Source organism: Delphinus delphis, chromosome 2 (genome assembly GCF_949987515.2).
Source record: "Delphinus delphis chromosome 2, mDelDel1.2, whole genome shotgun sequence".
In the NCBI taxonomy this organism is placed as follows: domain Eukaryota; kingdom Metazoa; phylum Chordata; class Mammalia; order Artiodactyla; family Delphinidae; genus Delphinus; species Delphinus delphis.
This window is the reverse complement of record NC_082684.1, coordinates 48,116,587-48,144,570: the sequence shown is the minus strand read 5'-3', so window position 1 is coordinate 48,144,570 and position 27,984 is coordinate 48,116,587. Positions and strand designations below refer to the sequence as shown.

The window sequence follows — 27,984 nt, the reverse complement described above, 5'->3', positions numbered from 1 at the left end:
ATAATACACATATATAAAAATGCATAAAGTGCGAATAAACATCCATGTAACTGCCATCCAGGTAAAGAAATTGAACGTTTGCCAGAATCCCAGAAGCCCTCTTGAGGCCTCTTTCTAATCATAATTCTCTTTCTGCCATCGTAAAGGTAGCCAGTATCCTGACTTATTTGATAATTAATTCCTTACTTTTCTCTTCATTCTTCTCATATTCAGGGTTATGGATGTTTCCTAGCTTCTTTGATTAAGGAGTTCTCTATTTCTTGTTTTCAGAAAGGGGAGAGAGTTAGGAATGGCTTTATTACTCCATCTTTAACTGGAAGTAGAGGACTATTGATTTTAAGGAATTAGAACCAAATATATACTTGAATCAATTAAATGCCATATATTAATCTGATTTTTAAAAATATTTTATTTCTTTTTATTCTTATAATCATTCTATGAGATTGCCAGTTTGGGTTTTGGGGGTATGTATGTGTTTTAACAGATGAAGTCAGAGATCATATAGCTTATGCCCAGTGGCAGAGAATACATACTGACTGGCTGTTCAATGTACAGTGCCTTAGTGCAAGCTATTTACTTGACTTGATTTGTAGTCTCATCAATAAACGTGAAATTATAAGATAGGAATTTTAAGCCTTTCTCTTACAGCAAAATGGCACCAGAGTTTTCAGTATAAACTAAGAATACCAATAATGTATGTATTAAACACTTTTAAAATTTTGTTTTGTTTTGGGTATCTAAGAATTTAAATGTATATTCAAGTTAATTAAAATCTTTTCTAGGAATATGAAGCCATCTACCTAGCGAAATTAACAATACAGATGATGTCGCCACTTCAGATAGAAAGGTCGTTATCTGTTCATTCTGGCACCACAGGTAAGGATTTTTTCATTTTGGAGAAATTTGGGAAGAAAGATGATGGTAGTGAAAAATAGAAGAGAAGAAGCATCTTTTGCTCATTAACAAGTTACACTGAACAATTTAAATTGTTTAGAAAATTTTTGGATGGACTATTTAATTAAAATAAGATAATTTCAAATTTTAAATTTATAATTAAATATGTATTATATTGAGCTTCTGTGTGTACACCACTAGTTAATTAGAACGTGTTGGTTGGAAGATCAGATTTCTACTTTGTTGAGTTTTAAATCTTTAAGCAGTATAACTGTGTTGCAAAGATTAAAATAATAAGAGGGGTCTGGAGATGAGCCCCTAAATACACTTAGGTGATCTTATTAAAAATGAAAGGTGGTTAGTAAGTAAAAGCAGGGTGACTAAATGTAAGCTACCTTAGTTTTTCTCTTGCCGTAAGTATTTGAATCCTTTCTCCTTTCCCTATTGCAGTGTCCCCTCCCCCATTTTAAAAGTTAATGATCCAGGCATGCTCTCAAAATCCTAACTTTGGCATCCTCTCCAAGATCTTGCTACCCTTTTTTGTCTCCTTTCTTTTTATTAGAGCATTCGTGGAATTTTTTTAGTTTATGGTTTTTCTCTCCCAGAGTTCCTTTCAGTCTTATTTGAACCTACAACCTTGTAAGTTAGGAGAAACAGTTTACATACCTGGTTAGTGTTGGACCTGGAAATTTAACACTGGCTGCTCCACAAGTCCAGCACTATATTGCACTTCCTTAGTGATAATACTATATACCCATCCTTCAGGCTCAACTTCCCAGTTGTCATTGACTCTTTGCAACTTCTATCTAATCATTTTCCAAAATGGGATGGTCTGTTTCCTCAGTACCTAGAATTCCCTCCCTCTTTTATAGTACCCTTAATTTCGGTCAAGTTCGGGTCCATATTGGCCTCCTATTCCAACTCTTGTTATTTAGTCTGTTCTGTACATTGTGGCCAGACTTATTTTCATGAAAGATAGTTCTAATAGTGATATTCTTCCTGTATAAAAGTCTTCATTGGCGTATTTTTTTTTCATATTTGTTTATTTATTTGGTTGCCCCAGGTTGTAGTTGCAGCAGGTGGGCTCCTTAGTTGCGGCTCGCGGGCTCCTTAGTTGTGGCGTGCGAGCTCTTAGTTACGGCATGCATGTGGGATCTAGTTCCCTGACCAGGGATCGAACCTGGGCCCCCTGCATTGGGAGTGCGGAGTCTTAACCACTGGACCACCAGGGAAGTCCCCACTGGCATAATTTCTACTGAAGAAAACACATCATAGGTAGTAATTAAAGGCCCTTTTGATCTTTATTTGTATCTCTCACTGTACCTCTATATATGTACTCCAGAAAATGGGACTACTAATGGTTTCCTGTGCGTGTCTTCTGTTCTCCACCTAGAAAGCATCACCTTCAGTCTCTCTCTCCATAAAAACTTGGTTCAGATGTCATCACCTCAAGAAAACATGATGATTAACTTACTGTTCCTCTAATCTCTAGTTATTCAAAACTGCCATAGAGCTTTATCTGTACCTCCTCACTTTCTGCCTTGTATTAGTTACCTATGTCTCTTACCTCCCTTCGTAGAATGCAGGTGCAACACTGCATCTGAAACTGTTACAACCACTGTATTTAGACTTATGGCTAGCATATTTTCTTCTCTATTCCATCAATACTATATTTCTATCCTTAATTTTAATCTTACAGTGAAACATTAGTTTTCTGTTGGAATCCACCCTCTGTATTAACATTATTACCATGATTTAGCACAACCTTTAGGGCATAAGTTTAAGGTCATGCGATTGTTAGGCAGATAACACAGCAAACCCTCTACCAGTTCAGTTGTTCCCTAAAGTTTTCCTCCATTGAGACTCAAATTTCTTGATTATAACTGTTGGGCATACGGGGATAGCTCTGATTCTGTGTGGGAAATTTCTGTACTAGCAGACTCTGATGTGAAGAGTAGATAAAAGAAAATCTCTTATCTGCTACATGCTTCCTTTCTCCCAACTCTAGACTTGTTGGTAATAAAATCATATTTTCAGTGGAAAAAATATTTTTGGCAGCATCTGTGGAAGCAAAAGGATAATTATATCTACAAAATAAAATTGTACAAATGTACAGTGTCCTAAGTCACATGTTTATGGAGCCTAAAAAACAAATTCAGTAACCAAACAATTGTGGACCGTTATCCCTTAAAAATTTCTATTTTCAAACTATTTTAAAAATTAGTGTTCATTATATAAAATACCTTAAGAGGGAAAATGTCATGAAGATATAAAGTTCTTTGGGTTGTTTACAACAAAAGGATTTACAACAGTTTACTAAAAATTCAGTCATAGAATTTTCATAGTCATATGTATGGTAACACTTCATGAAAAATGAAGCTTTTGCTAGTTGTAACATTCTAATGAATGAATTTATTTATTTAAGTTCCCATTATGTTATGTTCATGCAATAACTTTTAGGCAGTTTGAAGAGAACACATGAAGAAGAAGATGATTTTGGAAACATGCAAGTGGCGACTGCACAGAATGGCTGATTGAAGAGCAACAGTATAGAGGATGTGAATTTCTATTTGGGAAGGAGAAAATACTACAGACAGTAATAATGTAAAATGGTAAAAACACAAGTAGTTTCTTTTCACTTATATGTTGCTTCCAGACATGTTTCTCTGCAACTTGTTGAGCAACATTTTAAGATGTCGGACTTCTGCAATAGATGGCACTGATGGTTTTATTCCTTTTTTTTTTTTTTAATTCTTTACAGTTTTATTATAAACAAAGAATTTTGGACTTGCAAAGAGGTATTATTGCAATAATGCACTTTTCATACTTGAAATTTATTTGTATGATATAAAGTTGTTACTTTAAACAAAATGCAAGTTAGGGGGGACTTGTTTATAAAATCTGGGTAATTTATAACAAAAGAATTTCCTAAAGTTTGCTAAAAATTCATTTTGTTTTACGTATTACATTTTAAAAATAATTTTACAGTTCAATTTTATGATGGAGCCTCTTACAGAAACATTAACAAATGCAGGAATCTGCCACATTTCTTTTTAATATAATTCAATAGCTTAATTATCTTTTAGTTTTTTTAAACTTCTTGATCCCATCTTAATAATCTTTAAATCATGACATTAGCCATCTGTCCTTACTTTAACATGATCCAAGTATTGCTTCTTTTCCTACTACCTTCCTAATTTTATCCTATAGAAAAAAAAGTTTAATGAACAAAGGAAAATGTTTCGCTTTATAATACCAGATGCTCAAAAACAAGGAGAGTTTTAAACTCAAGTGACTTTCCTTTAGCATTCTTAAAAGCCAAATGTTGTGTTTGTTCTTTTGAGTTGTGTAGCCTGTTTTTTCTTTGTCCAAAATGGTTCTAAATAGAATATAATAAACCAGTGTAGCACTATTTTTTTCCTAAACAAAGCCCAAAAAAGAAAAGTGCCTTGCCTCATTAGAAAATATAAAAAATAAATCCTCACGTCCTCTAAATTAGTATGTAGAACAGTGAAAAGTTTTGAACGTTTTTCTGTAATTTTTTTTAAACCATAAATTAGTTCAAACTGAAAGTCTTAAGGCTTGAAGAAACCTTAGTAAATTATTTGGAATATGGAGCATTTACTCCATTCTTATGTTGTCTTAATGATTCTGTGAGATTGTTCTGGCTCAGAGAAATGCTTTTCTTTGAGGATGCATTTATTGGGGAAAAGTGATTGTGGGAGACTTCAGTGTATTATACATTAGTGTTGTAATCAGTTCTTGGCATTGCATTAATCCAAATTTCCCCCATAATTTGCATTAGCAAAGTCACTTTAGGGATCCTAGGTTCTCCATGTTTTTATTTATACATATAAAAATTGTTCTAAGAAAAACATTTTTGCTATTTTAAGTATGATGTTGGGGAGGAGAGGAGTGTTTTTAACTTTTTATAGTTGGTGATTTAGGGTAGCACAAACAAAACTCCTTTGTATCTCACTTTTCTCAGTCCTCTCTTGAGGTGCTTTACTGATGGGACTTCTAAGGTAGCAAGTTACCTACTTCGCTTTCCTCCCTAACGTGTAATAGTAATAATACAGTAAAAGCTTTTTTATCCAGTAGAGTAGGAGAGTGGCAGTGAATCAAAACTGCTTTGTTAATTAAGCATTAATTCTGCTGCCCCAGGTGGTATTCCTCTTCTTATTTCCCTTCCCTTCCTTATTTTACCACCCTAAAATAACAGCATTATTGTCAACCCCATTGTAGTCTTGTATTCTGTTGTGATTAGGTCATTGGGTGTGGTGGTCTAGTATAGTCAAGATTTGCATTGAGTGTTCAGAAATTCCAGCTGGTGAAGTGCCAGATAATACAACTTTCCTGTATATAGATCATTATTGGTTAGGTCAGCAAAGATCTCTTTTGCAAACTAATAATCTGTGATGCTTCATTCCACAAAAACAGCTTAAAAGAATCTTCGTAATAGTCCATTTAGGTTTTAAAAATGAGGCAGTTAAGATTTTCTAAATTAATTTCTTAAATACACATATCCTCTCTAGTAGTCTGGCCAAGAGTACAGGTTTGGTTATTAATTTACAGTTGGTAATTTTCCACTTTTTCTAACCACTGAAATTTTTATGTTGGCACTAAAGTGCCTGCCCAGCACTGTATATTAAAGACTCTCACAAACACTAGAAAAAAGGACTGTCATCTTCTTGAGTACAAATTAATATGGACAAAAAGTTTATTCTTTCTATAAGAATACTGCAAGTTTGTTTTATCTTGGTTTCATTCTTCCACCCAGTGTTCAACTAGTTCTTCTGGTAGCTCTTCCTATTCTTCTGTTTTGTTCCATTTCTATAATTCCTCTGTTTCCACTGATGTTTTGTGATAGCTAACTACAGTACATTTAACCAATCATAATTTATTTTCTAGAATATTTGAGTAATGTATGAGTGACCCAGCACCCAATTTTAAACATTAAATATTAACCTGGGCACAGAATTTAAAATGATATTGCATCAAAACATAGGAGAACTGCTTTATTTTCCATTTTGAAAGTATGAAACTTCAATATTGAAAATATTCAAACTGGAATGGCAGTATTCTTACCTTGTAATTTCAGTCCATTGGTTCCTGTTAATTTCTTACCAGATGTTTAAACAGCAGTTACCTTTGTTTATTTGTATCTACTCTGTGGTGGAAGTATTAAACCATGATACCCTTTGCTACCAACTCTCAACCACCTAACTTTCAGAGCAGACTATTTGTTTTGGGAGGATTTTGTGCTTCATCTGAGTTTAGAAGTAATGTCAGAAAATGTTAAGCATGTCCTTTTAAAGAAAATATAAGGTTTATAATTGTCTTATTACCATGGTAATTTAAATGAATTAGAAGTATTTAACTGCAATCTTGAATTATAAAGTTGGGATACATATATAGAGATATATATCAAAATCTCAACTTGATGTAAAGTAAATGAGCAGTTACCTGGCAGACTTTTTTTTTCAGATAACTGTTTAATCCATAATTCCATAACAAACTTAGCTTCACTTCAATATTTATTTTGTCCATTCATCAGTGCTCCAATAGGTAAATGATAGGAAATAGCTGAAAATTACTAAAAGATTTTATTTTTTTTTTATTGATTAGAAAAAATAAGTTTCTAGGGTCTTTGAATGCTGGATTTTTTTTTTGTCTTATCCATCCATGGCAGCTAAAAAAAAAAAAATCACTCAAAATATTCAGGTTTACATGCTAGCTCTCTCTCATAGGGAGTTGCCATACCTCACAGTTCAAAGTGTATTTTGTAGATCAGTAACATTATACTGACATGTAATTGCAATTTACTATGCAGCAAAAATAATTCACAAAGAAAAATAACCTACAGTGTCTATTTACCTTTGTACAGACAATTGCTTAAGTTACTCTGCTTTTAACATCTGTACTTGGATCAAATGCTTATGTATGTATAGGAATGTCACAGTGCAAGATGCTGCTAGCTCAGGCACAAAGTATTAAAATTATTTTGTGAAGATTGGTGGTTGTATTAAAACTGGTGTGCCATTATACCTCAAAAAGATTGAAAAGCTCATTTATACTGCTTATGCCTCAGAACCTCTTTACTTACTTAGATTGTTGTCTTCTAGGTAAAAGTAACCCAATTTTAGTCCCACACAGATTAAGAAGGATGAATGAACATTGGATATTGAGAAGCACTTAAGAGTATTTTCTAAAACATTGTGATCACACATAAAAATTATGGTCAGTACAGGGAAGGCCCAAGTTTCAGCTCAAGTATATATATTTTTTGGGGGGTCGTATGCGGGCCTCTCACTGTTGTGGCCTCTCCCGTTGCGGAGCACAGGCTCCGGACGCGCAAGCTTAGCGCCCATGGCTCACAGGCCTAGCTGCTCCATGGCATGTGGGATCTTCCCGGACCGGGGCACGAACCCGTGTCCCCTGCATCGGCAGGCAGACTCTCAACCACTGTGCCACCAGGGAAGCCCCAGCTCAAGTATATTTTAAACAATTAGTTGAACAAGTTTGGAGTTGAAAGTGAGGAAATTTGTGAATGAAGGAAAGGGTAAGGCCACATCCATAGAACAGCTTCCAGCTCATTAAAAAAAATACTTTTTGCTTTTAGTTTTCCCCTTGTTAGCCTACCTACATAATATTCTTCATCAAATCTAAGACATCATCATTAGCATCTCTACACCATCTTTTTGATCCTACTAAAAGGCAAAAAATATTGCTGAATAAACTAAGACAAGCCACTGATCATAAAATGCATCCACATTTCCAAATGTTACATGTAAAAAAGAAAAAAAAAGTGCTTGAGAGTCAGTGAAATACAAATATATAAAATACATGGAGCAAAATAAAAATCACAGTTGCCACTTGGTTATACCTTTTCAAAAGTAAACATTGCTCAAAAGTGTATATATTGAAATGTTCTATGCAGTTTTTTTCATACTCAATTTTACCCACAAAATGGCTTAGAAAAATCAAATTTCTCTGGTTAACTAAAGCTAAATACAGATCATCAGTTTCCTCAATGACACAATTTTTATGTATTACACCTTACCTACAACTCTATTTCCTGTAGGGGGGGATTTAAGATAAGACCTTAAGAACACTATTTAAAGGGATTTATTGAAATAGCCACCTTATAGTTTTACTTCAAATTGTTCAGTGGTAAGAAATGAAATAAAGCATTTAATTTTGCCTTTTATTAGGGTTTTTTTTGGTGGTGTTTTTTTCCTGGCCATGCAGCACAGCATGCGGGATCTTCGTTCCCCAACCAGGGATCAGAACCCATGCCCCCTGCAGTGGGAGCGCAGAATCTTAACCACTGGACCACCAGGGAAGTCCCTATTAGGTTTATTTGTTAACAGAGGTTTTAAATTACCAGACTGTACCTAGTACAGCTGGTGTTATCAAGGTTATAGGACTCCTAAAAAAGCAAAACTTAGCTTTGTTGCTTTCACTAGGGACAGATCAATTCATCTGCCTATATCATCAGCAGGTGAGTAGTACACCCTTTGTTGGTGAAGAATTTCTGTTGTTTTAGAAAGCCGACTTTAGCTTTACTGCATGGAGGGAAGTCTGAAATCTAGTTGAGGTAGGTGAGAATCAAAGGGATGAGAAACAGGTGCTCTTTACTTTCTAAGCTCCTTTTACAAAAGGTACACAAAACTAAGATTTTATGAACCATGACTTGACCTAATAATTCAATAGACAACTCAAGAAAAGCACAGAAAACATTTAGATTCTAACAAAAGACTATTCATATGAACAGGTTTAATGTAACATGAAATGTAAAAGATTCGAACGAGTAGTGAAGTATCTAATTCTTATTTCAACTTAAAAAAAATAAAATAAATAAAATCAAAATAGGATAGTGACCAGAATAGTACCATTATAATCACATTAAATAGAAAAGCTTCCATCAACATTTTAAGAATGTAATAAATGCAGTATGGTACATTTTAAAGTACTCCACTCAATTTTGTAATCCATTTTCATAAAAATGTTACTCAGAATAGAGGCTCGGACACCCCTGGAAAAATGAGAAATCAGCTTAGAAATACATAATATGCCAGGATTTACTAATTCACTGTTAAAAAGTACCTTATATTTCTCTTAGATATTTTAAACAAATGAATGATTATTACATTTCACATGTAAGACAGGTGGTACTTCAGCTACATTAGAATTATATCAACTTTTAGATGTACATTTAAATTGTCACATTTTATAAGAAGTTAATTTTCATTTCTCCTTATTTTGAAGGCTCACCAGGTTTGCCAGTATAGTATTAGGATCAGCAAATGTTGGACTGAACTACATTTAGTTATAATATGTCTAACATCTAATTTCACGTAATATATGTGAAATGATACACCCCTAAGTGGTATTTAGATATATTTCTTTGAAAAAAATATTAATTTTATGAATGTGATAAGAAACAGCCTTATTCACTGTATGCTTTTTTTTTTTTAATGAGCAGTACAGATAGCAGACATATAACTTCTTACTACCTATACTGACTACTAAGAAATAAAGCCGAACTTTAGAAAAATACAATGCAAGAAAAGATTCAAGTTAAAAATATACTCCTTTGGTTAAAAATCATCCCCTTAACAATTTCATCTGTAATCTAAACTCAGCATGTCTCACCAGCCCAAAGTAATCTTCTAAATGTCATTATACTTGTATTACAGTGTTTTTTTCAATCCAGTATTTATGGAGGTCACTGGGTTGCGGCAACAAAATACTTTAACTCTAGGAAGAGAGTGTAGCCTTGTTGCATCAGCTCCTTTGACAGATGTCTTTCTTAAAAGGTTTTACTTTAGAAACCTCTGACACATGTAGTTTTCTTCAGATACTGTATATCCAAACTTTTTATAGAAACCAGCGTTTTGTGGTAGACATTCAAGGGTAATCTTATAACAGTTCAATTTCTTGCTTAGCAAAGTAAGGGTTGATAATAACCTGAAATTAAAGAAAAAAAAGGTAGGCAAGGCACAGAGCATTTGTTAATAAAAATGGATTTTAGTAACAATGTGAGTGAATATCACATAAAACTTCAAGTTTTTATTACAAATAGGTTTATTAGATCATGGCCCTTCCCACTATATTCATTTAAACATTCAAATTGTAAGTGGTTAAACATTTAAATCACCCAAAGCATTTGATTTTGTTTCAAATATACTTTAGTAATCTCCAGCCCATTAATAAATAGAACAAATATTATCCTAAACCCTGAACTCACCCTAAACCCTCTTTAAAAATAGGTTTTAACATTAACACCAAAGACTAGAAACTTTTTTAAAAATATGGCCAAAATTAATCTTTTTCTCTAGATCTATTCAAACTATTTAGGAATAGCCAACATAAAATGGGTAAATAATTGCTTTGTTCTTTATCATTTTTAAAGTTACTTAAATATTTGTGAAAGAATGTATTAGGTTAACTCTGGATTGGTTGTAACAAGTGTAAACAAGTATAACAAGTGTAAACAAAGCAAAAATGTATACATCTTTATAAAAACTAGGAAAGATCTACAAAAATTTACCTGAAGGGTTTTCTCATGTTGTATAGATTGAAAAATCTTATTCTGAAGACAGAACCTCTTGATTGAAGTTACACAATTATAAAAGGCATGACTAAGTTACATGGACTAGAAATACTAGAAATTGGTCTCTTTCATTCACTGATGTATACCAAAGACCTTGAATAGTATCTGGCATATAGCAGGTGCTTAATATTTACTGAGTGAATTCCTTAAAACTCAGAAGGGATAATATTAAAAAGCAAGTTCTGTTTTATAAATAAGCAATAAACCTATGAAACTTACTTTAAAAGATTTAGATAAATGTATAGAGGATTACACTGTGAAGGCTGTTTCAGTACATGCTTCTAAAACTTTGTAACTGAGAACATTTCCTTTGTTTTTAAATATGACAGAGAAACGGACAAATTACTTGGCTCACCAAAAGTTTCTGTTTCCTACTACTATAAGAGTACTACTGGGGCTTCCCTGGTGGCGCAGTGGTTGAGAGTCCGCCTGCCAATGCAGGGGACATGGGTTCGTGCCCCAGTCCGGGAAGATCCCACATGCCACGGAGCGGCTGGGCCCGTGAGCCATGGCCACTGAGCCTGCGTGTCCGGAGCCTGTGCTTCCGCAACGGGAGAGGCCACAACAGTGAGAGGCCCGCGTACCGCAAAAAAAAAAAAAAAAAAGGTACTACTATTAAAAGTTAATAACTAAGGTGTTGCTGTTTTAACAGTACACTTCCAATTTCCAAACTTTATGGTAAAAATTATATAAAAATACCTTATTTCTTCATTAAATTCAGTCTAAGCTATGGAGTGAGAATGAGTTCATAATTAATGATGCTTAAAAAACTTCAAACAGTAAAACACTTTTAAAAAAGTATCTTGCAAGAAACTGTAAACTGAAACACAAAGAGTATCTAATTTATCCAGGGTTACCTTGTTTCTGCCTACTTACAATTTGCCAAGCTGCTTTCCTCTGCATTCATCACTAACAACAACATCTTCTACTCTTCCTCTCTGAAAATATTTACAATGTTTAAAGGACTAAGCATGTAGTTTTGTTTTAGTTAAATCAACAAGTGACGGTAAGAATTGATAAATGTTTTGTAAACCTGAACTTTGCAAAATGCAGTTTTTTAACTTACTATTATAGAGGAGATAAATCAGTCAATCAATTTGTGGCCTAATTTTGCTTTGTCTGTATCTTAAACCTTCCCACCTCGTTATTTTAAAGCAAGTCTCAAAATCCACATCACCAAAATGTAATCTTGTCATGAATGTACTACATCCATCATCCTACTCCTTGCTTAATTGCAATTTATTTCAGACATCCAAATACAGTTTATTAATTTCTAGTACAGAAACCACACCAAAATTCATACTTCACAGAATAATTCCAAGTGTTTTCTATCATATTCTCATTGGATTACCTAGGTTTTGTTTTCTTTACTATTTCATGTGAGTCATGAGGAGTGAAGGAAATCTACAGGCATTAGAAGTGCCACAATTAGAACAGAATATATTATTCTGAACCCTTTACCACTGGGAAACTGATGGGAATTTGTGTTAGTGTAGTATATTCAAAGTATTGTTTTTGAATAAAAATTAGCATTAGAGATTCCAAACATTACTGCCAAATTCCACGATGCTGACTCGATTTCTCTTTGTCTTTACCAATTCTACACCTTACAGAACAATTTTTAGCAAACAATTCATATTATTAACACATTTTCTTCCTCATAACTCTTAGAAGACAATGGGAAATTGACTGTTACTAAGTGATTTCTAAGAAGCAAAACTTTTATTCTAGCCAATATTTAGCTCTCTCATTTTACAATAAAAAGCAGTGGGAAAACAGACTTGTCTAATGGTAACTCAAAGTCGATTTTGCTAGAAAACACATATCCATTTTACTCATAAGCATTAATATGAACACATACCTTAGCACAGGAATGGATGAATTTATGTTCTATTATCAGAGTTGCTGTAGCAACTATCTGTCCTAAAGTTACATCTTCCACAACTGTAACATAATAATCCCCAGATTTCTTCATGTGCTCAAAAGATTCTGTGGAAATTGGAAAATAGTGTTATGTGGCAGACATTAAACTTTATTAGGTGCCAGAAAAATACTAGAACTAGCTTACTTCAATAAATATTATTGAATATTTATAGCTATTTTACCACAGTAATTTTAAAGAAAATATCAATTATTAAAAATGACCAAGTAGTTGAAATATCAGCAATCAATATCAACTGGGACATAGTCCATACATTTAAAAACTCTTCTAGCAAAATAAGGTAAGACTAAGATAGCTATTTTAGATGAACAGCACTTAAAATACAAATAAATTGTACATGTTGCCATTTCTGTGATTAGTGTATGAAAACTTTTATATCTTCATTACTAACTTTAAATTGATTAATGTTTTCACTTAACAGATATTCACACAGAACAAAACTCTTTGCAAATTTTAATAAGAGAATGTTTATGTGTCTCCATTCTTTAATTTTTAGTCTTTTGATTTTAAAATAACTTGACAAAGTAGTTTTCAATTTTCCCTTTGTGCTCTCAAGTGTTCCATGATTACATGACCTGTTTTAGAAATAGAGTCATCATTTTTGTTTGCTTTGAAAGCACCTTGTGAAGTAGATAAAAAAGTAAGTCTTCATTTCCCAGCTTTTCCCAAAGCCACATAGCAAACAGGAGCAAAAGTGGAATAAATATCTTCCCCTCAAATTGACTTTTAGTACTTATATTGATGAAATAACGTGATTTTTCATCTAATCTGATATGCCTGCAAAGAAGAATTCAAGAATAAAAACTGAGCCTAACAGTCTCAACATACTGTTTATTTCCACAGTCTTGTTCTAGTAATGGGTCTGGAGTGGGAAGAAATAAATTCAATGAAGGAAAAGAAACAATGAGAATCAGGAAATAATAATCTTCATCTCAGGAAGGTCATATAGAGTACAAAATAAAATTACCTATTGAAGGAAATGAAGAAAATAGGAAGACACTGTTAAGAGCATTGGATGGAGTCAGGAAGGTTGTAGTTCTTTTCTTACCAATAACTTCCTGTGATCTTGGGAAGTCATTTGACCTCTCTTTTAATTTCCATCCTCTCATATGTATTAAAAAGGGGGAGGGATGAACTAAAAGATACCTGCCAACCTTAAAATTCAATATAAATGAACCAAAAAATAAATTTAGAACATATTTTCTTACATTTTTGATTGGGTGATGAAATTTCTGTGAAATGACCTAACCACATGAAAGGTAAACACTACAATAAAAAACACTCTCTAAGGTTGCCACACAGGCTCTGTGCTACAGTAATGATCTAAAAGTAGCCAGGTATTTTGTAAAACATGGTAGTTGCTACAATTGGATTCTAAAACAGTTCAGCTACATTAAACATTTAAATAAGAAAACAGCTAATTTGTTATTTGAATAATTTCGAGCTATTTGAACAAAACCACAAGTAGACACTGAATAGAGCTCTAAACAAAAATAAAATCTTGTTTCCCTTTATTTCTTTTCCTTCAGGAAAAAGAGACTGTAGGACTTACTCATAAATTGTTCCGGGTTGACAACTCCAGTCTCTGTCAGCTGACCTAGTACCTTAAAAAAACCTAGTTTTGAAAAACAGATTTCAAGTCATGAGAACAGCAAATGAAATATATATCAAAAGAAGTAATGTGTCAAGCTGGTGAGCAATTATTTTTTCAAAACTTTATGTAATGAACTATTTTAAAATATTAAACTGAAACCCATTATTCTTTCTATTATCACTACGTAAAACAAATAGTAGTAGGTTTTACCAATGTTTTTGCCTGCATAACATTTTTGGAATAGTGCTGACCTTAATACTCAATATTTACAGAACCAGCATGTACAGTTTTCAATGTAATTTGCATTACATTCAACACAAGGGATGCCGAATTTTCCCAAATATGTGCTTTGGTTTTACTTAAAAATGCAAGATTCTCATTATGACCAAATATGATACTATTTATAAAATAAAATATAAATAACATTGTTGAGACTACAGTTTTTAAAGATTCCTGATTAATTTCATTAATGTTACTTTAAATTAATGTGAATAGCATAGAATGTTGAGAATCTTAACTTCTATACACCCAATAATTAATATGACCAAAATATAATAGTTTCTTAAGATTTCCTACCAAGAAGAAAACTGTAAAAAGTTGATTTTTGATTACTGAAATTTAAGGAAATCATTTTGGAGAATTTAGATGTTAAAAAAAGGAATACATGTAGACAAAACCTTTTGCAACTTATCCAAGGCAAATTATCTTTATCCTCATTCCCCATCCAGCTTCTTAGAGAAGATTCTTCCTTACGTGTCATTATACAAGATAATTTCCCCTTTTTGGCTGCTTAATTAGGAAGGAACACTGTTGTACTTAAGTCATTTGAAATACTGTAATACAGTACTGTAATACAGTAACATCTGGTCTGTACACATTGGAATTGAGTTCTCAGTCACTTTAAAATTTAAGCACAAAGAATAATATAAAAGTCCAATAGTATTTTTAAAAATTATAGGCATCATCATCGTGTTTGTGGAGAACACAGAATGCTAACTATAAGTCTAACCAGAATTTGTAAACTGAGTCCATACCTCTATTTAAATCAGCAGTACAAAGAGGCCTCAAAACCAAACCTTCTCCAGGATGTGTTGGGGAAATGGCTGGAGAAAATGTAGCTGTATTCTGACTCCAGTCCACTTCTTTGAGTAGACTTGGGTCAAACATAGGCGTTTCATCAGGTTTCATCTTTGCAGTAAGGTCTAAAATAAAATTTTAAATGTTAAGCCATTTTGTTTAATAGAAGATTGTTGATTGTCAAGAATGTCAATTTCTTTCTTTTTTTTTTTTTGCGGTACGCAGGCCTCTCACCCCTGTGGCCTCTCCCGTTGCGGAGCACAGGCTCCGGACGCGCACCCAGCGGCCATGGCTCACGGGCCCAGCCGCTCTGCGGCACGTGGGATCCTCCCCGACCAGGGCACGAACCCGTGTCCCCTGCATCAGCAGGCGGACTCTCAACCACTGCGCCACCAGGGAAGCCCAAGAATGTCAATTTCTTAATAAAAATTAATGCAATTAGAAAAATTCTTTAATAGGTATGCAAGATATTTTATTTTAGCCTATCCTGACTCTAACATCAAATGCCACAGCTAGAGCTCTATAGAAAACTCACAGATTCTATCAGACAGTAAACAAGTAACTAAATTTAGAAGTTTTACACTTGAAAACTCCATTTTCTAATAGGACCTTTAAAGCATTTTTTCCTCTGGGTCAGTGCTACTAGTGTAGCACTGTGAATAGCTGACTTTTCAGGAGCTCGTTTTTTTTTTTTTTTACATTATTTAATTTTATTATTGGGCTAAGGAGTAACTCATCAGTTTTTTACCTGACACTAAAGAAGACTTGGCGTGTAACTTTTTTTAAAAATTATTAACCATGAACAGAAAATTCTCTGCATTCACTGGAATATTTGGTCTCAGCTATGACGGATTCACACCAAGACTATCTACTGGATTTTGTTTTCACAGCAGTCTTTCTAAAAATCTGTAAGTTTCTCAGCTACATCTAAGCAGCTTAAGAATAGCCAGTGTCACAAAAACAGAAATATAGATCAATGGAACAGGATAGAAAGCCCAGAGATAAACCCACACACATATGGTCACCTTATCTTTGATAAAGGAGGCAAGAATATACAATGGAGAAAAGATAGCCTCTTCAATAAGTGGTGCTGGGAAAACTGGAGAGCTACATGTAAAAGAATGAAATTAGAACACTCCCTAACACCATACACAAAAATAAACTCAAAATGGATTAAAGACCTAAATGTAAGGCCAGATGCTATCAAACTCTTAGAGGAAAACACAGGCAGAACACTCTGACATAAATCACAGCAAGATCCTTTTTGACCCACCTCCTAGAGAAATGGAAATAAAAACAAAAATAAACAAATGGGACCTAATGAAACTTAAAACCTTTTGCACGGCAAAGGAAACCAGAAACAAGATGAAAAGACAACCCTCATAATGGGAGAAAATACTTGCAAATGAAGCAACTGACAAAGGATTAATCTCCAAACTTTACAAGCAGCTCATGCAGCTCAATATCAAAAAAATAACCCAATCCAAAAATGGGCAGAAGCCCTAAATAGATATACAGATTGCCAACAAACACATGAAAGAATGCTCAACATCATTAATCATTAGAGAAATGCAAATCAAAACTACAATGAGATATCTCACACTGGTCAGAATGGCCATCATCAAAAAATCTAGAAACAATAAATGCTGGAGAGGGTGTGGAGAAAAGGGAACCCTCTTGCACTGCTGGTGGGAATGTGAATTGATACAGCCACTATGGAGAACAGTATGGAGGTTCCTTAAAAAACTACAAATAGAACTACCATACGACCCAGCAATCCCACTACTGGGCATGTACCCTGAGAAAACCATAATTCAGAAAGAGTCGTGTACCACAATGTTCACTGCAGCTCTATTTACAATAGCCAATACATGAAAGCAAACTAAGTGCCCATCAACAGATAAATGGATAAAGAAGATGTGGCACATGCATACAATGGAATATTACTCAGCCATAAAAAGAAACGAAATTGAGTTATTTGTAGTGAGGTGGATGGACCTAGAGTCTGTCATACAGAGTGAAGTAAGTCAGAAAGAGAAAAATACTGTATGCTAACACATATATATGGAATCTAAAAAACAAACAAAAAAAAGGTCATGAACCTAGGGACAAGACGGGAATAAAGATGCAGACCTACTAGAGAATGGACTTGAGGATACAGGGAGGGGGAAGGGTAAACTGGGACAAAGTGAGAGAGTGGCATGGACATATATACACTACCAAATGTAAAATAGCTAGTGGGAAGCAGGCGCATAGCACAGGGAGATCAGCTCGGTGTTTTGCGACCACCTAGAGCAGTGGGATAGGGAGGGTGGGAGGAAGGGAGATGCAAGAGGGAAGAGATGGGGATATATGTATATGTATAACTGATTCACTTTGTTATAATGCAGAAACTAACACACCACTGTAAAGCAATTATACTCCAATAAAGATGTTAAAAAAAATAGCCAGTGTTTTTCATACTATTGAAAAATGATCAATTACGGTATTTTCCTCTCTTTTGAACATTCAGAAATGGTCAGGTTCTTATTAGGTGTGGTCTAATAAAACTGAGACTTGGGCTTCCCTGGTGGCGCAGTGGTTGAGAGTCCGCCTGCCGATGCAGGGGACACGGGTTCGTGCCCCGGTCCGGGAAGATCCCACATGCCGTGGAGCAACCAGGACCGTGAGCCACAACTGCTGAGCCTGCGCGTCTGGAGCCTGTGCTCCGCAACAAGAGGCCGCGATAGTGAGAGGCCTGTGCACCGCGATGAAGAGTGGCCCCCACTTGCCACAACTAGAGAAAGCTCTCGCACAGAAATGAAGACCCAACACAGCCAAAAATAAATAAATAAATAAATATTAAAAAAAAAAACTGAGACTTAAATAAGATATAATGATAGAAAGAATGAAAAACATATGAAGCATAAAAATGGCTGGGGGGGGGGGCGGTGCTTCCCTGGTGGCGCAGTGGTTAAGAATCTGCCTGCCAATGCAGGGGACACAGGTTCAAGCCCTGGTCCGGGAAGATTCCACATGCCACGAAGCAACTAAGCCCATGTGCCACAACTACTGAGTCTGCGCTCTAGAGCACGCGAGCCACACCGACTGAAGCCCGTGCGCCTAGAGCCCGTGCTCCGCAACAAGAGAAGCCACTGCAGTGAGAAGCCTGCACACCACAACAAAGAGTAGCCCACGCTCGCCGCAACTAGAGAAAGACCGCACGCAGCAATGAAGACCCAACGCAGCCAAAAAGAGAAAAAAAAGGCTGGTGGGGCACACTTCTGTGGAACAGAGCTGCTGGAGGAAAGTCTTTCTAACAATTATTAGGAGATTGTAAGGCAACCCTGAACTTTGATTTGTAAGCCCATGCCCAGCTAAAGAAACCATAGTTGACCCTTGAACAACATGGGTTTAGGGTGCCAATCCTCCACACAGTCAAAAATGCGCAGTCGAAAAATCATGTATAACTTATAGTCAGCCCTCTGTATCTGCAGTTCCATATCCGTGGATTTAACCAACCTTGGAATGTGTAGTACTGTAATATTTACTGTTGAAAAAAATGTGTATGTAAGTGGATCCTTGCAGTTCAAACCCGTGTTGTTAAGGGTCAACTGTATTCTATTTGATACCTGCCTGTACTTCTTTGAAACAAAGAATTTAAAGATATATATCCATAACATACTACCATAAAACAAAAAAGCAATGCCAGAAAAATTAAAGTCCATTTAATAACAGATCAATTTCCCCAATAACCCAACTCCCAGATGTTCCCTATTTCATAAGTCACAATATGCTTAAGGGCAACTATTCTTAAGTTTTCCTTAAAGGTCGACTGAACTGTATAACCCTATGTAACTATTATATATAGGTAATATATATATAGACTCTGCTGCAGTATAGCAGAGGCTTTGGGAAGGTACTGTGATGTAATAATAGAAGTTAACATTTGTTCAGCACTTATGTGCCAGCATTGTTCAAAGAACTTTACACATTACTAATTCACTTACTTAACAATCCTACAGGGTAGGGATGATTATTATCTCCATTTCAACAGCTGAGGAAATGCAGGTGTAGACAAGTTAAGTAACTTGCCCAAGGTCACAGAATTAGCAAAGCTGAAATTGAAACCTAGACATGGAAAGAGCATGAGCTCTGGAGTCAGACCTGGTGTTCAAACATCAACTGTGTGATGATGGCTAAGGAAGTTAAACTGAGAATGTTTCCTCATTTGTAAAATGGAGATGAAATTGTTAGAAGAAATGAATTACTGTATACAAGTACCTAACAGTGCCTGGCACAGGGCAAGTGTTCAACAAGATACATTGATATTTCAGTTAGCAACTAATTTTAAATTTATTTTTATACGTTCTTGTTAACTTTGTTCACCTTTAAATTAATTCGTGAGTCAGGCACTGTGCTGGGTACAGGAGCTACAAAAAGATGATCTATTATGTTTATGTTAAACTGAAAGTTAGCATTCTTAGAAAGGAAAGAAAGAACTTAAAAATAATAGTTACTATGTAGAATACTGAGAGGTTTGTTTTCTTTCCCTCAAAAAGGACTCAGATCATGTTATGCTGTAAAAACTATGCCTGGATCTAAGAATAGTAATGAAAGGAAATTGTGATGATTAAAACAATCATTCATAAAATTTAACAAGCTTATGGTCCACTTGAAACAGATTTTTTGTAGATTAATTTTAGTGCATGCACTTTAGTATTTGCCCCTGATAATTGGACCCCTGAGGCTTTTGAGAGTACTCTAATCTAAAAGATGGATAACAAAATTGTTTTTCAGGTATACAGATAAACAGGCTAAATATTTACCAATAAAGTAAAATGTGTACATTAAGTGCAGAAGTCAGAAAGTATTACAAATTTAAGTTCTTCAAGACAACATACCATTTAAACATTTTGATGTTCATGCTATTTAACATACAGTTGTAAGCATGAAGTTTAAAGAAAGCTCAAAAGGAAATGTGGATGGACATTAAGATAATTTAAAGTTAACTAGATTTCGTCTTCCTATAAAGTTGCCTGAGTTTACAATGAAATGTGCCTAGAAAACTCGCAAAATAGGGTTAATAATTTCTGAGAGAGAGGGGAGAGGTACACAGGAGAAGAATTAGGATTATGAAGCCTTTAAAGAATTTTAAACAGTAAATACTAATATTTTCCTGTGCTTTTCTTTAATCGATGGTCTGATTCCATGAATGATAAAAATAAATGATACTGGCTAATATTTATTGAGTACTTTATATACAAATGAAAATACAATGAAAGATCTATCAGACTAGAAAGCAGGCACAGTAACTAGCTCAAGATAACAGAGCAAATAAGGAACAGTGAGGATTTGCAACCAGGTAGCAGGGCCAGCTTCAAGGACACAGGGCCCCACACTTAATTCTCTGCTGCCACTGTCGAAATTGTTAATGTTGCCACAAATTATGCAACCATTCCTGCATGACTCCAGACTCTATACTCTGTAGTACTGAAGAGACACTAGTGAAGGTGAATTCTCTACTTTATTGTGCAAGAGTTTAAAATTTAGTCAAAGCAGCACTTATATTTGGAAAGTAAGAATTTCAGGCTAGTTAAAGTACTTAATGCATTCTGGATAGAAATAAGAATCCATATTCTTATGGCAATCAAAAATTAATATCAGGGGACTTCCCTGGCAGTCCAGCGGTTAAGACTTAGCCTCCCATCGCAGGGGGTGCAGGTTTGATCCCTGGTTGGGGAGCTAAGATCCCACATGCCTCGTGGCCAAAAAACCAGAACATAGAACAGAAGCAATATTGTAACAAATTCAATAAAGACTTTAAAAATGGTCCACATCAAAAAAACTTTAAAAAAATTAATATCAAAATGTTTATATGAGCTATTTTACAAAACAGAGCCATACTTAAGGTTACCTTCTTTTATCTTATTCTGTCCCCATACAGTAAATTCTGCTGGTGCCCAATTAATATGCTGGGCAAGTTAAAGTAAGATGTGATTTGATACTAAATTTCAAAAGCATTTATAAAAGAGCAAAACAGGTAAATTTATTTGGTTTACAAAAGAAATAATTTTCAGCATCTTAAAGTGCCCGCAGTTACCACAGTATAGGAAATTTCAGTAAACAGAAACGCACAGTTGTTTGAAGCTGAATTTCACCATTATCATTGGGGTCTTATTTTGTTTTGTTTCTTTTGGTTTTGCTTTTTTTGGTTTTTTTGGCCACGCTGCTTGTGGGATCTTAGTTCCCCAACCAGGGATCTAACCTGGGCCTACAGCAGTGAAAGTGCCGAGTCTTAACCACTGGACCGCCAGGGAATTCCCTCATTGGGGTCTTATTTTGAAGATTTTAGATTAATTTTAAAAAGTAAACCCTAACCCTTCTTAAGTATTTCTCAAGTACCTTTTCTGTTTAACTACTAAGTTAACAAGCATTTAAAGGCCCATATATGCCTAACCTTAGCCCAATAAATGCCTAGTGAATGAATAACGAATGGTATAAGACTTATCTGGAGATCACATTTCAGAATATCTAGAAGAAAAAAAGATTACCAAACTGCTACAAGTGATATCACAAAAACCATACACCAAATTCATTTTTACTAAGATCACATCAGGTTTTCAGTCGGTTGACCATTCTTTGGACACAGTTTCAACAGGTTTCTCAGCATCTATAGTGCACTAGAATATACAAGGAGAGGAGCTGCTGTTAGAATCAAGCAACTGAGAGCAACAAGTAATAAGATACTGGGAATGAAGATTTCAAAAGCTGATATAAAAATTTAAAAAAACAATCTAATGTCAAATCTAAATGGACTTTACATATCTCAAGAGCTTTCAGGGCATTACTGTATGACTTCAGTACATGGTTAAAGCAGGAAGGGGGCCCGTGTGCTGTTTGAGACTTTGGGGTTCGTCTACATACATTTTATAACTATTTCAATAGTAATTTGACTGAATTGTGAATCTAAAGAACACTTCATTCGGTGATGATTTTAATAGGCCTAGCTATATTTATTAAATTATTCAATTACACTTCAGTTGAGAATTTTTAAATTTCCTGATAGTTTATTTGATCCCTGTGACTTAGGCATTATTCCCAGTCTACCCATGAGCAAGCTGGAGCACGTGGAGCTTTCAGTACTTGACCCCAAGGTAACACAGCCAATGAGTGAATTGGGACTAAATCCTCCGATGTTGTTCTCCCGTCTTGAGCTCTACAGTACCATACTCAATAGAAGCCAATATTTACATCATCGTGCCAGACAGGGAGGTGTCTCCCCTATTCTAAAAAATGTCAGTGAATCCTGCCTAATGAAACTGACCTAAATGATTTCTTGAGGTCCATTCTAGGATTTATTCACGAGTGTATATCCTAACAAAACTATAGTCGCCCTTCAATTTTTTATGAAATTTTAAGAGTTCGATTTACATAAACAGCTCCTATAACAGAAATCACAGTACTCAGTGTTTCTAGGGGTAGAAGCCCCCGGAAGAGACAAAGGATGTCCGTCTTTCCTGCGGTGAAAACCCCGATTTAGTCAGTGCAGGTGATCTTCGGAGCAGAATCATGTCCTCAAGTGGCTCCTGACCGCCGTGGGGTGCTACGCGGAAAGGAACGGTGGAAAACAGGGCCAGAGGCGTTCGTGTCCATTTCAAAACCGATGGCGGCAGAGACTGTGAACAACTGTCCAATCCCCCACGCTAAAGCCTGACGAACGAAAAATTAGTTTCGACCTCAGTCTCTGTTCCTGCCTGCTAGGGCCACCTCCTGCACGGCTGGACCACTGGCCATCATCCCTAACCTCTGCTCCACACGTGTGTCCGCTCAACTTGCTCCAAACTGCCCTCTACGCCCTCATACGCACCCAGCTGGCGAAGATAAATGTCCGGCTCCCCGAACGGAACCTCCCCCCGCCCCGAACCGGGCCTAGCCCGCCTCGCCCGGGGGTAGCAGTCACACCTGTTTGATAAACCTGAAGGGCAGGCCCAAGCCGGCACCCAGGGCATCCGGCCGGGCCCCGCTCTCTCTCCCCGACCCCCGGTCCCCCTCACCCGTAGAGACCTGCAGTCGGCGCTCCTCTCCAGGCCCGTCGGATTCTCACCCACCCGGGTACACAGCCCTAGATCCACATCCGGCTTCAGCGGCAGCCCCACCTCCTCCACCTCCGGCTCTACAGTCTCCCGCAAGGCCGCCGCTCCGCGAGCCGCCGCCAAGACGTGGCAGAACCGACACCTCCAGCCCGCCCCTGCCCGCTTACGTAGGGCCGCTTGCAGGCGGAGGAGGCAACTGCGGGCGGAGGCGGGGTCGAGAGCCTGGGGGCCGGGCGGGGGCGGGGCCTGCGGCCGGCGTCAGCACGTGAGGCGGCGGCGGAGACGTCGTGGGGACTCCACCAGTCAGGCGTGCCGGCAACGAGTCCTGGCACCGCGCGGCACCCGCTCCTCGCTCCCTAAGGCTTCCCCCGCGGCCTCAGCGTCTCGGTTTAACTGGACATAATTCTGCCTCGGAGTCAGCTAAGCACTGTAAGTGGTGACTAGTGTGTGCATCTTTGGTTCCCAGAGACCAGAGTCTCGGCCTCTTCCCTCTTCGTTTGCCCCTCGTTGCACCTTCCCTTCGTAGTCAGTTCTTTCACTGATTAGGACTTCAGCTACTCGCTGGAGGCTCGAATCTCCTCATCCCCAGTTTTCTGAGTCACACATCCTGCCTCTGTGAGGTGGGACCCCTGCATTCTACTCTGAGACTACGTTTTATTTCTCGCTCAGGTCCTTTTTGGATGAACACGGGGGTTAGGACAATGATTCTCAGCTGCGGCGATTTTGCCTCCCAGGAGGCAGTTGGCAATGTGTGGTCATTTTCAACCTCAAGTCTGGGAGAGAGGTGTTACTGGCATCTCTCCAGATGATAGGGGGTAGATATGGGTAGAGATCAGGCATGCTGCGACATGTTTTACAATACAAAGGACAGCTCCCCACAATAAAGAATTACCTGGCCTGAAATGTCAGTATTGCTGAAGTTGAGAAACTCTGGGTTAGGAGAAGAAAACTGACTTTTCTCTGAACTCACACTTACAAAGCGTCTTACCTAACTAGCACGTGCCCTCATTTTACAGATTGGGAAAGAGTTTCAGAGATGTTAAGTAATTTGCCGAAGTTACGTAGCTAGTAGCTCCCATTCCTTGCCTTGTACCATAAATTTCAACTGATTGAAATTGTTCTTAATACGGTTCAAAGAATTAACACCATATATAGTCTGCCAGAAATAATACTTTCTGCTTATTTGTGAGACAAATTTCAGATAACTCTTTTGCTGATTGATGTATTCTCATAACTTCAAATATCTCTGTATCTATCCTTGTTTTTACCCTTAAACATACAAAAGAATTAAGACATTAACAAAAATAAACACCACTAATCTTAAACATATAGCCTTGTTTTCTTTCAGACTTCTGGCCCTATGTTTACAATGAGCTCCTCCTGAGCAAAAGAACCCTGTACATTTTATCATTTATCAGAGTGAAACAATTAATTATAAAATGTATCAGAGACCACAGGAGTTCTAAGAGGTACCACCAAAGATCTGCATTTGAGACATACTACTCCTTACCCTCATTGTGCCATAGGAACCCAATTCCTCTTCAGCAAAGTCAGTCACTCTGACCAGACAGTGACCCTTTTTCTTTGACTGTTGCAATGAGCAGCCCAAGGTAGCCAGGTGTCAACGTCACCTTCTAGTTTAATAGAACCGTTGGTGTGTCCTCTGGTGATTTTTATTTATTTTATGGATTCTTTTTTTTAATAGAGATATAATTGGCATATAACATTATATTAGGTTTAGGTGTACAACACAATGATTTGATATATGTATATATTGGGAAATGATCACCACAATCAGTTTAGCTAACATCTATCACCACATATAGTTACAGATTTTTTTCTTGTGATGAGAACTTTTAGGATTTATTCTCTTAGCAACTTTCAGATATATAGTACAATACTGCTAACTATAGTCACCATATATCACATTATATCCCTGGGCCTTATTTATCTTATAAGTGGAAGTTTGTATCTTTTGACCACCTTGCTCTCATTTCACCCCCCATCCCCCTACTCTGGCAACCACCAATTTGTTCTCTGTATGTATGAATTGGTCTTTTGTTTAGATTCTACATATAAATGAAATTATATAGTATTTGTCTTTCTCTGTCTGACGTTTTTCACTTAGCATAATGCTTTCAGGGTCCATCCATGTTTTCACAAATGGCAAGATTTTCTTTTTTTATTGCTGAGTAATATTCCACCACGTGCGTGCATGCCTAAACTTCTTTATCTACTCACCTGTCAGTGGATGCACAGGTTGTTTCTATGTCTTGGCTATTGTCAGTAAGGCTGCTATGAACATGAGGGTGCATATATCTTTTGATGTATAAGATAGAGATTTTGTTTCCTTCGGATAAATACCCACAGTGGGATTGCTGGATCATATGGTAGTTCTATTTTTAATACTTTGAGGAACCTCCATACTGTTTTCCATAGTGGCTGCACCAATTTACATTCTCACCTGTAGAACACAAGCGTTCCCCTTTCTCCAAACCCTTGCCAATGCTTGTTATCTGTCTTTTTGATGCTGCCATTCTAACAGGTGTGAGGTGATAGCTCATTATGGTTTTGATTTGCATTTCCCTAACAATTAGTGACAATTGAACACCTTTTCATACACCTGTTGGCCTTACATATGTCTGCACTGGAAGCTGTCTATTCAGCTCCTCTGCACATTTTTTAATCAAATTGGGGTTTTGTTTTCTTTGGGGGGGTTTGTTTTGTTTTGGGGGGATTGCTATTGAGTTGTATGAGTTCTTTATATATTTTGGATATTAACCTCTTGTCAGATATATAGTTTGCAAATGTTTTCTGCCATTTGGTAGGTTGCCTTTTCATTTTGTTTATGGTTTCCTTTGCTGTACAGAAGCTTCTTAGTTTGATGTAGTCCCACTTGTTTATTTTTGCTTTGGGTATCAAATCTAAACAATCACTGCCAAGACTGATGTCAGGGAGCTTACCCCATGTTTGCGTCTAGGAGTTTTCTAGTTTCAGGTCTTATGTTTGAGTATTTAATCCAGTTTGAGTTGATATTTGTGTAGGATGTAAGATAGGGGTCCAGTTTCGTACTTTTGCATGTAGTTGTCGCTTTTTCTAACACTGTTTATTGAAGAGACTATCCTTTACCCATTGCATATTCTTGTTTGTTGTAAATTAATTTATCATACATGTATGGTTTTATTTCTGGGTACTTTGCTTTGTTCCATTGATCTATGAGTCTGTTTTAAATGCCAATACCGTATTGTTTTTTTAATAAATTTATTTATTTATTTATTTGTGGTGGCCTTGGATCTTCGTTGCTGCGTGCGGGCTTTCTCTAGTTGCAGTGAGCAGAGGCTACTCTTTTTTTTTTTTGCGGTACGTGGGCCTCTCACTGTTGTGGCCTCTCCCGCTGCGGAGCACAGGCTCCGGATGCGCAGGCTCAGCGGCCATGGCTTACGGGCCCAGCCGCTCCATGGCATGTGGGATCTTACTGGACCGGGGCACAAACCCGTGTCCCCTACATCGGCAGGCGGACTCTCAACCACTGCGCCACCAGGGAAGCCCCGGGGGCTACTCTTCGTTGCAGTGCGTGGGCTTCTCATTGCGGTGGCTTCTTTTGTTGCGGAACACAGGCTCTAGGCATGCGGGCTTCAGTAGTTGCAGCATGCGGGCTCAGTAGTTGTCGCACATGGGCCCTAGAGCATGTGGGATTCAGTAGTTGTGGCACACAGGCTCAGTAGTTGTGGCTCGTGGGTTCTAGAGCACAGGCTCAGTAGTTGTGGCACATGGGCTTAGTCGCTCCACAGCATGTGGGATCTTCCCAAACCAGGGATCAAACCCCTGTCTCCTGAGTTGGCAGGCAGATTCCTAACCACTGTGCCACCAGGGAAGTCACTACCATATTGTTTTGATACTACTGCTTTGTAATATATTTTGAAATCAGGAAGTGTGATGCCTGAAACTTTGTTCTTCTTTCTCAGGATTGCTTTGTCTATTAAGGGTCAGATTTTAGAATTATTTGTTCTGTGTCTGTGAAAAATGCCATTGGAATTTTGATAGGGATTGCATTTAATCTGTAGATTGCTTTTGGTTAGTATGAACATTTTAGCAATATTAATTCTTCTGATCCATGAACACAGAATATCTTTCTATTTATTTGTGACTTCTTCAGTTTCTTCATCAGTGTCTTGTAGTATTCAGTGTACAGGTCTTCCACATCCTTGGAGATATATATATATATATATATATTTGTAGGCATTTTGTTCTTTTGATGCAATTGTAAATAAGACTGTTTTTTAAATTTCTCTTTCTGGTAGTTTGTTGTTAGTGTAGAAAAACACAACTGATTCTTGTACATTGATTTTGTATCCTGAACTTTACTGAATTTATTGGTTCTAACAGTTTTTTTGTGTGAAGTCTTTAAACTTTAGGATTTCCTATGTATAATACCATGTCATTTGAAAATAAAGACAGTTTTACTCTTCCTTTCTGATTTAGGTACCCTTTATTTTTCTTGCCTAATTGCTCTGGCTAGGACTCCCAGGACTATGTTAAATAAAAATGGCAAGAGTGGGCATCCTTGTCTTGTTCCTGATCTTAGAGGAAAAGCTTTCAGTTTTTCACCATTGACAATGATCTTTGCTGTGGGCTTGTCATATATGGCCTTTCTTATGTTGAGGTATGTTCCCTCTATACCCACTTTGTTGAGCGTTTTTATCAAGAATGGATGTTGAATTTTGTCAAATGCTTTTTCTGCATCTTAGATGATCATATGATTCTTATCCTTAATTTTGTTAAT

The 27,984-nt window shown here is 36.7% G+C and overlaps 2 protein-coding genes and 1 non-coding gene across 10 annotated transcripts in view; 1 reads left to right on the top strand and 2 right to left on the bottom strand.

The window, feature by feature from the left end:
• STYX (serine/threonine/tyrosine interacting protein) overlaps positions 1-15,528 on the top strand; it is a 40,172-nt gene extending 24,644 nt beyond the window's left edge. Inside the window, exons 10-13 of one of the 5 annotated variants that reach the window (XR_009518342.1) lie at positions 783-876; positions 3,355-3,506; positions 13,985-14,147; positions 15,352-15,528. Coding sequence is in view for 1 of the 5 variants with exons in the window: in XM_060004552.1 (XP_059860535.1) it covers positions 783-876; positions 3,355-3,428 (168 nt within the window). In the remaining 4 variants the exon portion in view is untranslated. Of the gene's footprint in view, positions 1-782; positions 877-3,354; positions 8,521-10,842; positions 12,364-13,984; positions 14,148-15,098; positions 15,238-15,351 lie in introns of those variants that run through there. The other 4 variants (XR_009518340.1, XR_009518341.1, XR_009518343.1 and 1 more) reach the window with 4 other exon arrangements.
• Positions 2,054-2,126, bottom strand: TRNAG-CCC (transfer RNA glycine (anticodon CCC)). The gene has a single exon. It is a non-coding gene; the product is annotated as a tRNA-Gly (tRNA).
• On the bottom strand, positions 8,657-23,372 carry GNPNAT1 (glucosamine-phosphate N-acetyltransferase 1). 4 transcript variants are annotated; one of them, XM_060004556.1, is made up of 7 exons: positions 23,163-23,369; positions 21,711-21,788; positions 15,084-15,251; positions 14,008-14,070; positions 12,375-12,502; positions 11,390-11,451; positions 8,657-9,867 (listed from the first exon to the last, which is right to left on the bottom strand). In XM_060004556.1, the coding sequence occupies exons 3-7, from the start codon at positions 15,235-15,237 to the stop codon at positions 9,720-9,722; spliced, it is 555 nt and encodes a 184-aa protein (XP_059860539.1). In that variant the 5' UTR covers positions 15,238-15,251; positions 21,711-21,788; positions 23,163-23,369; the 3' UTR covers positions 8,657-9,719. The 4 variants fall into 4 exon arrangements, with proteins under 4 accessions (XP_059860539.1, XP_059860537.1, XP_059860536.1 ...); XM_060004554.1 differs by lacking the exon at positions 21,711-21,788 and having other exon boundaries at positions 23,217-23,372; XM_060004553.1 differs by lacking the exon at positions 21,711-21,788 and having other exon boundaries at positions 23,163-23,368.
• Positions 23,373-27,984: the final 4,612 nt, after the last annotated feature.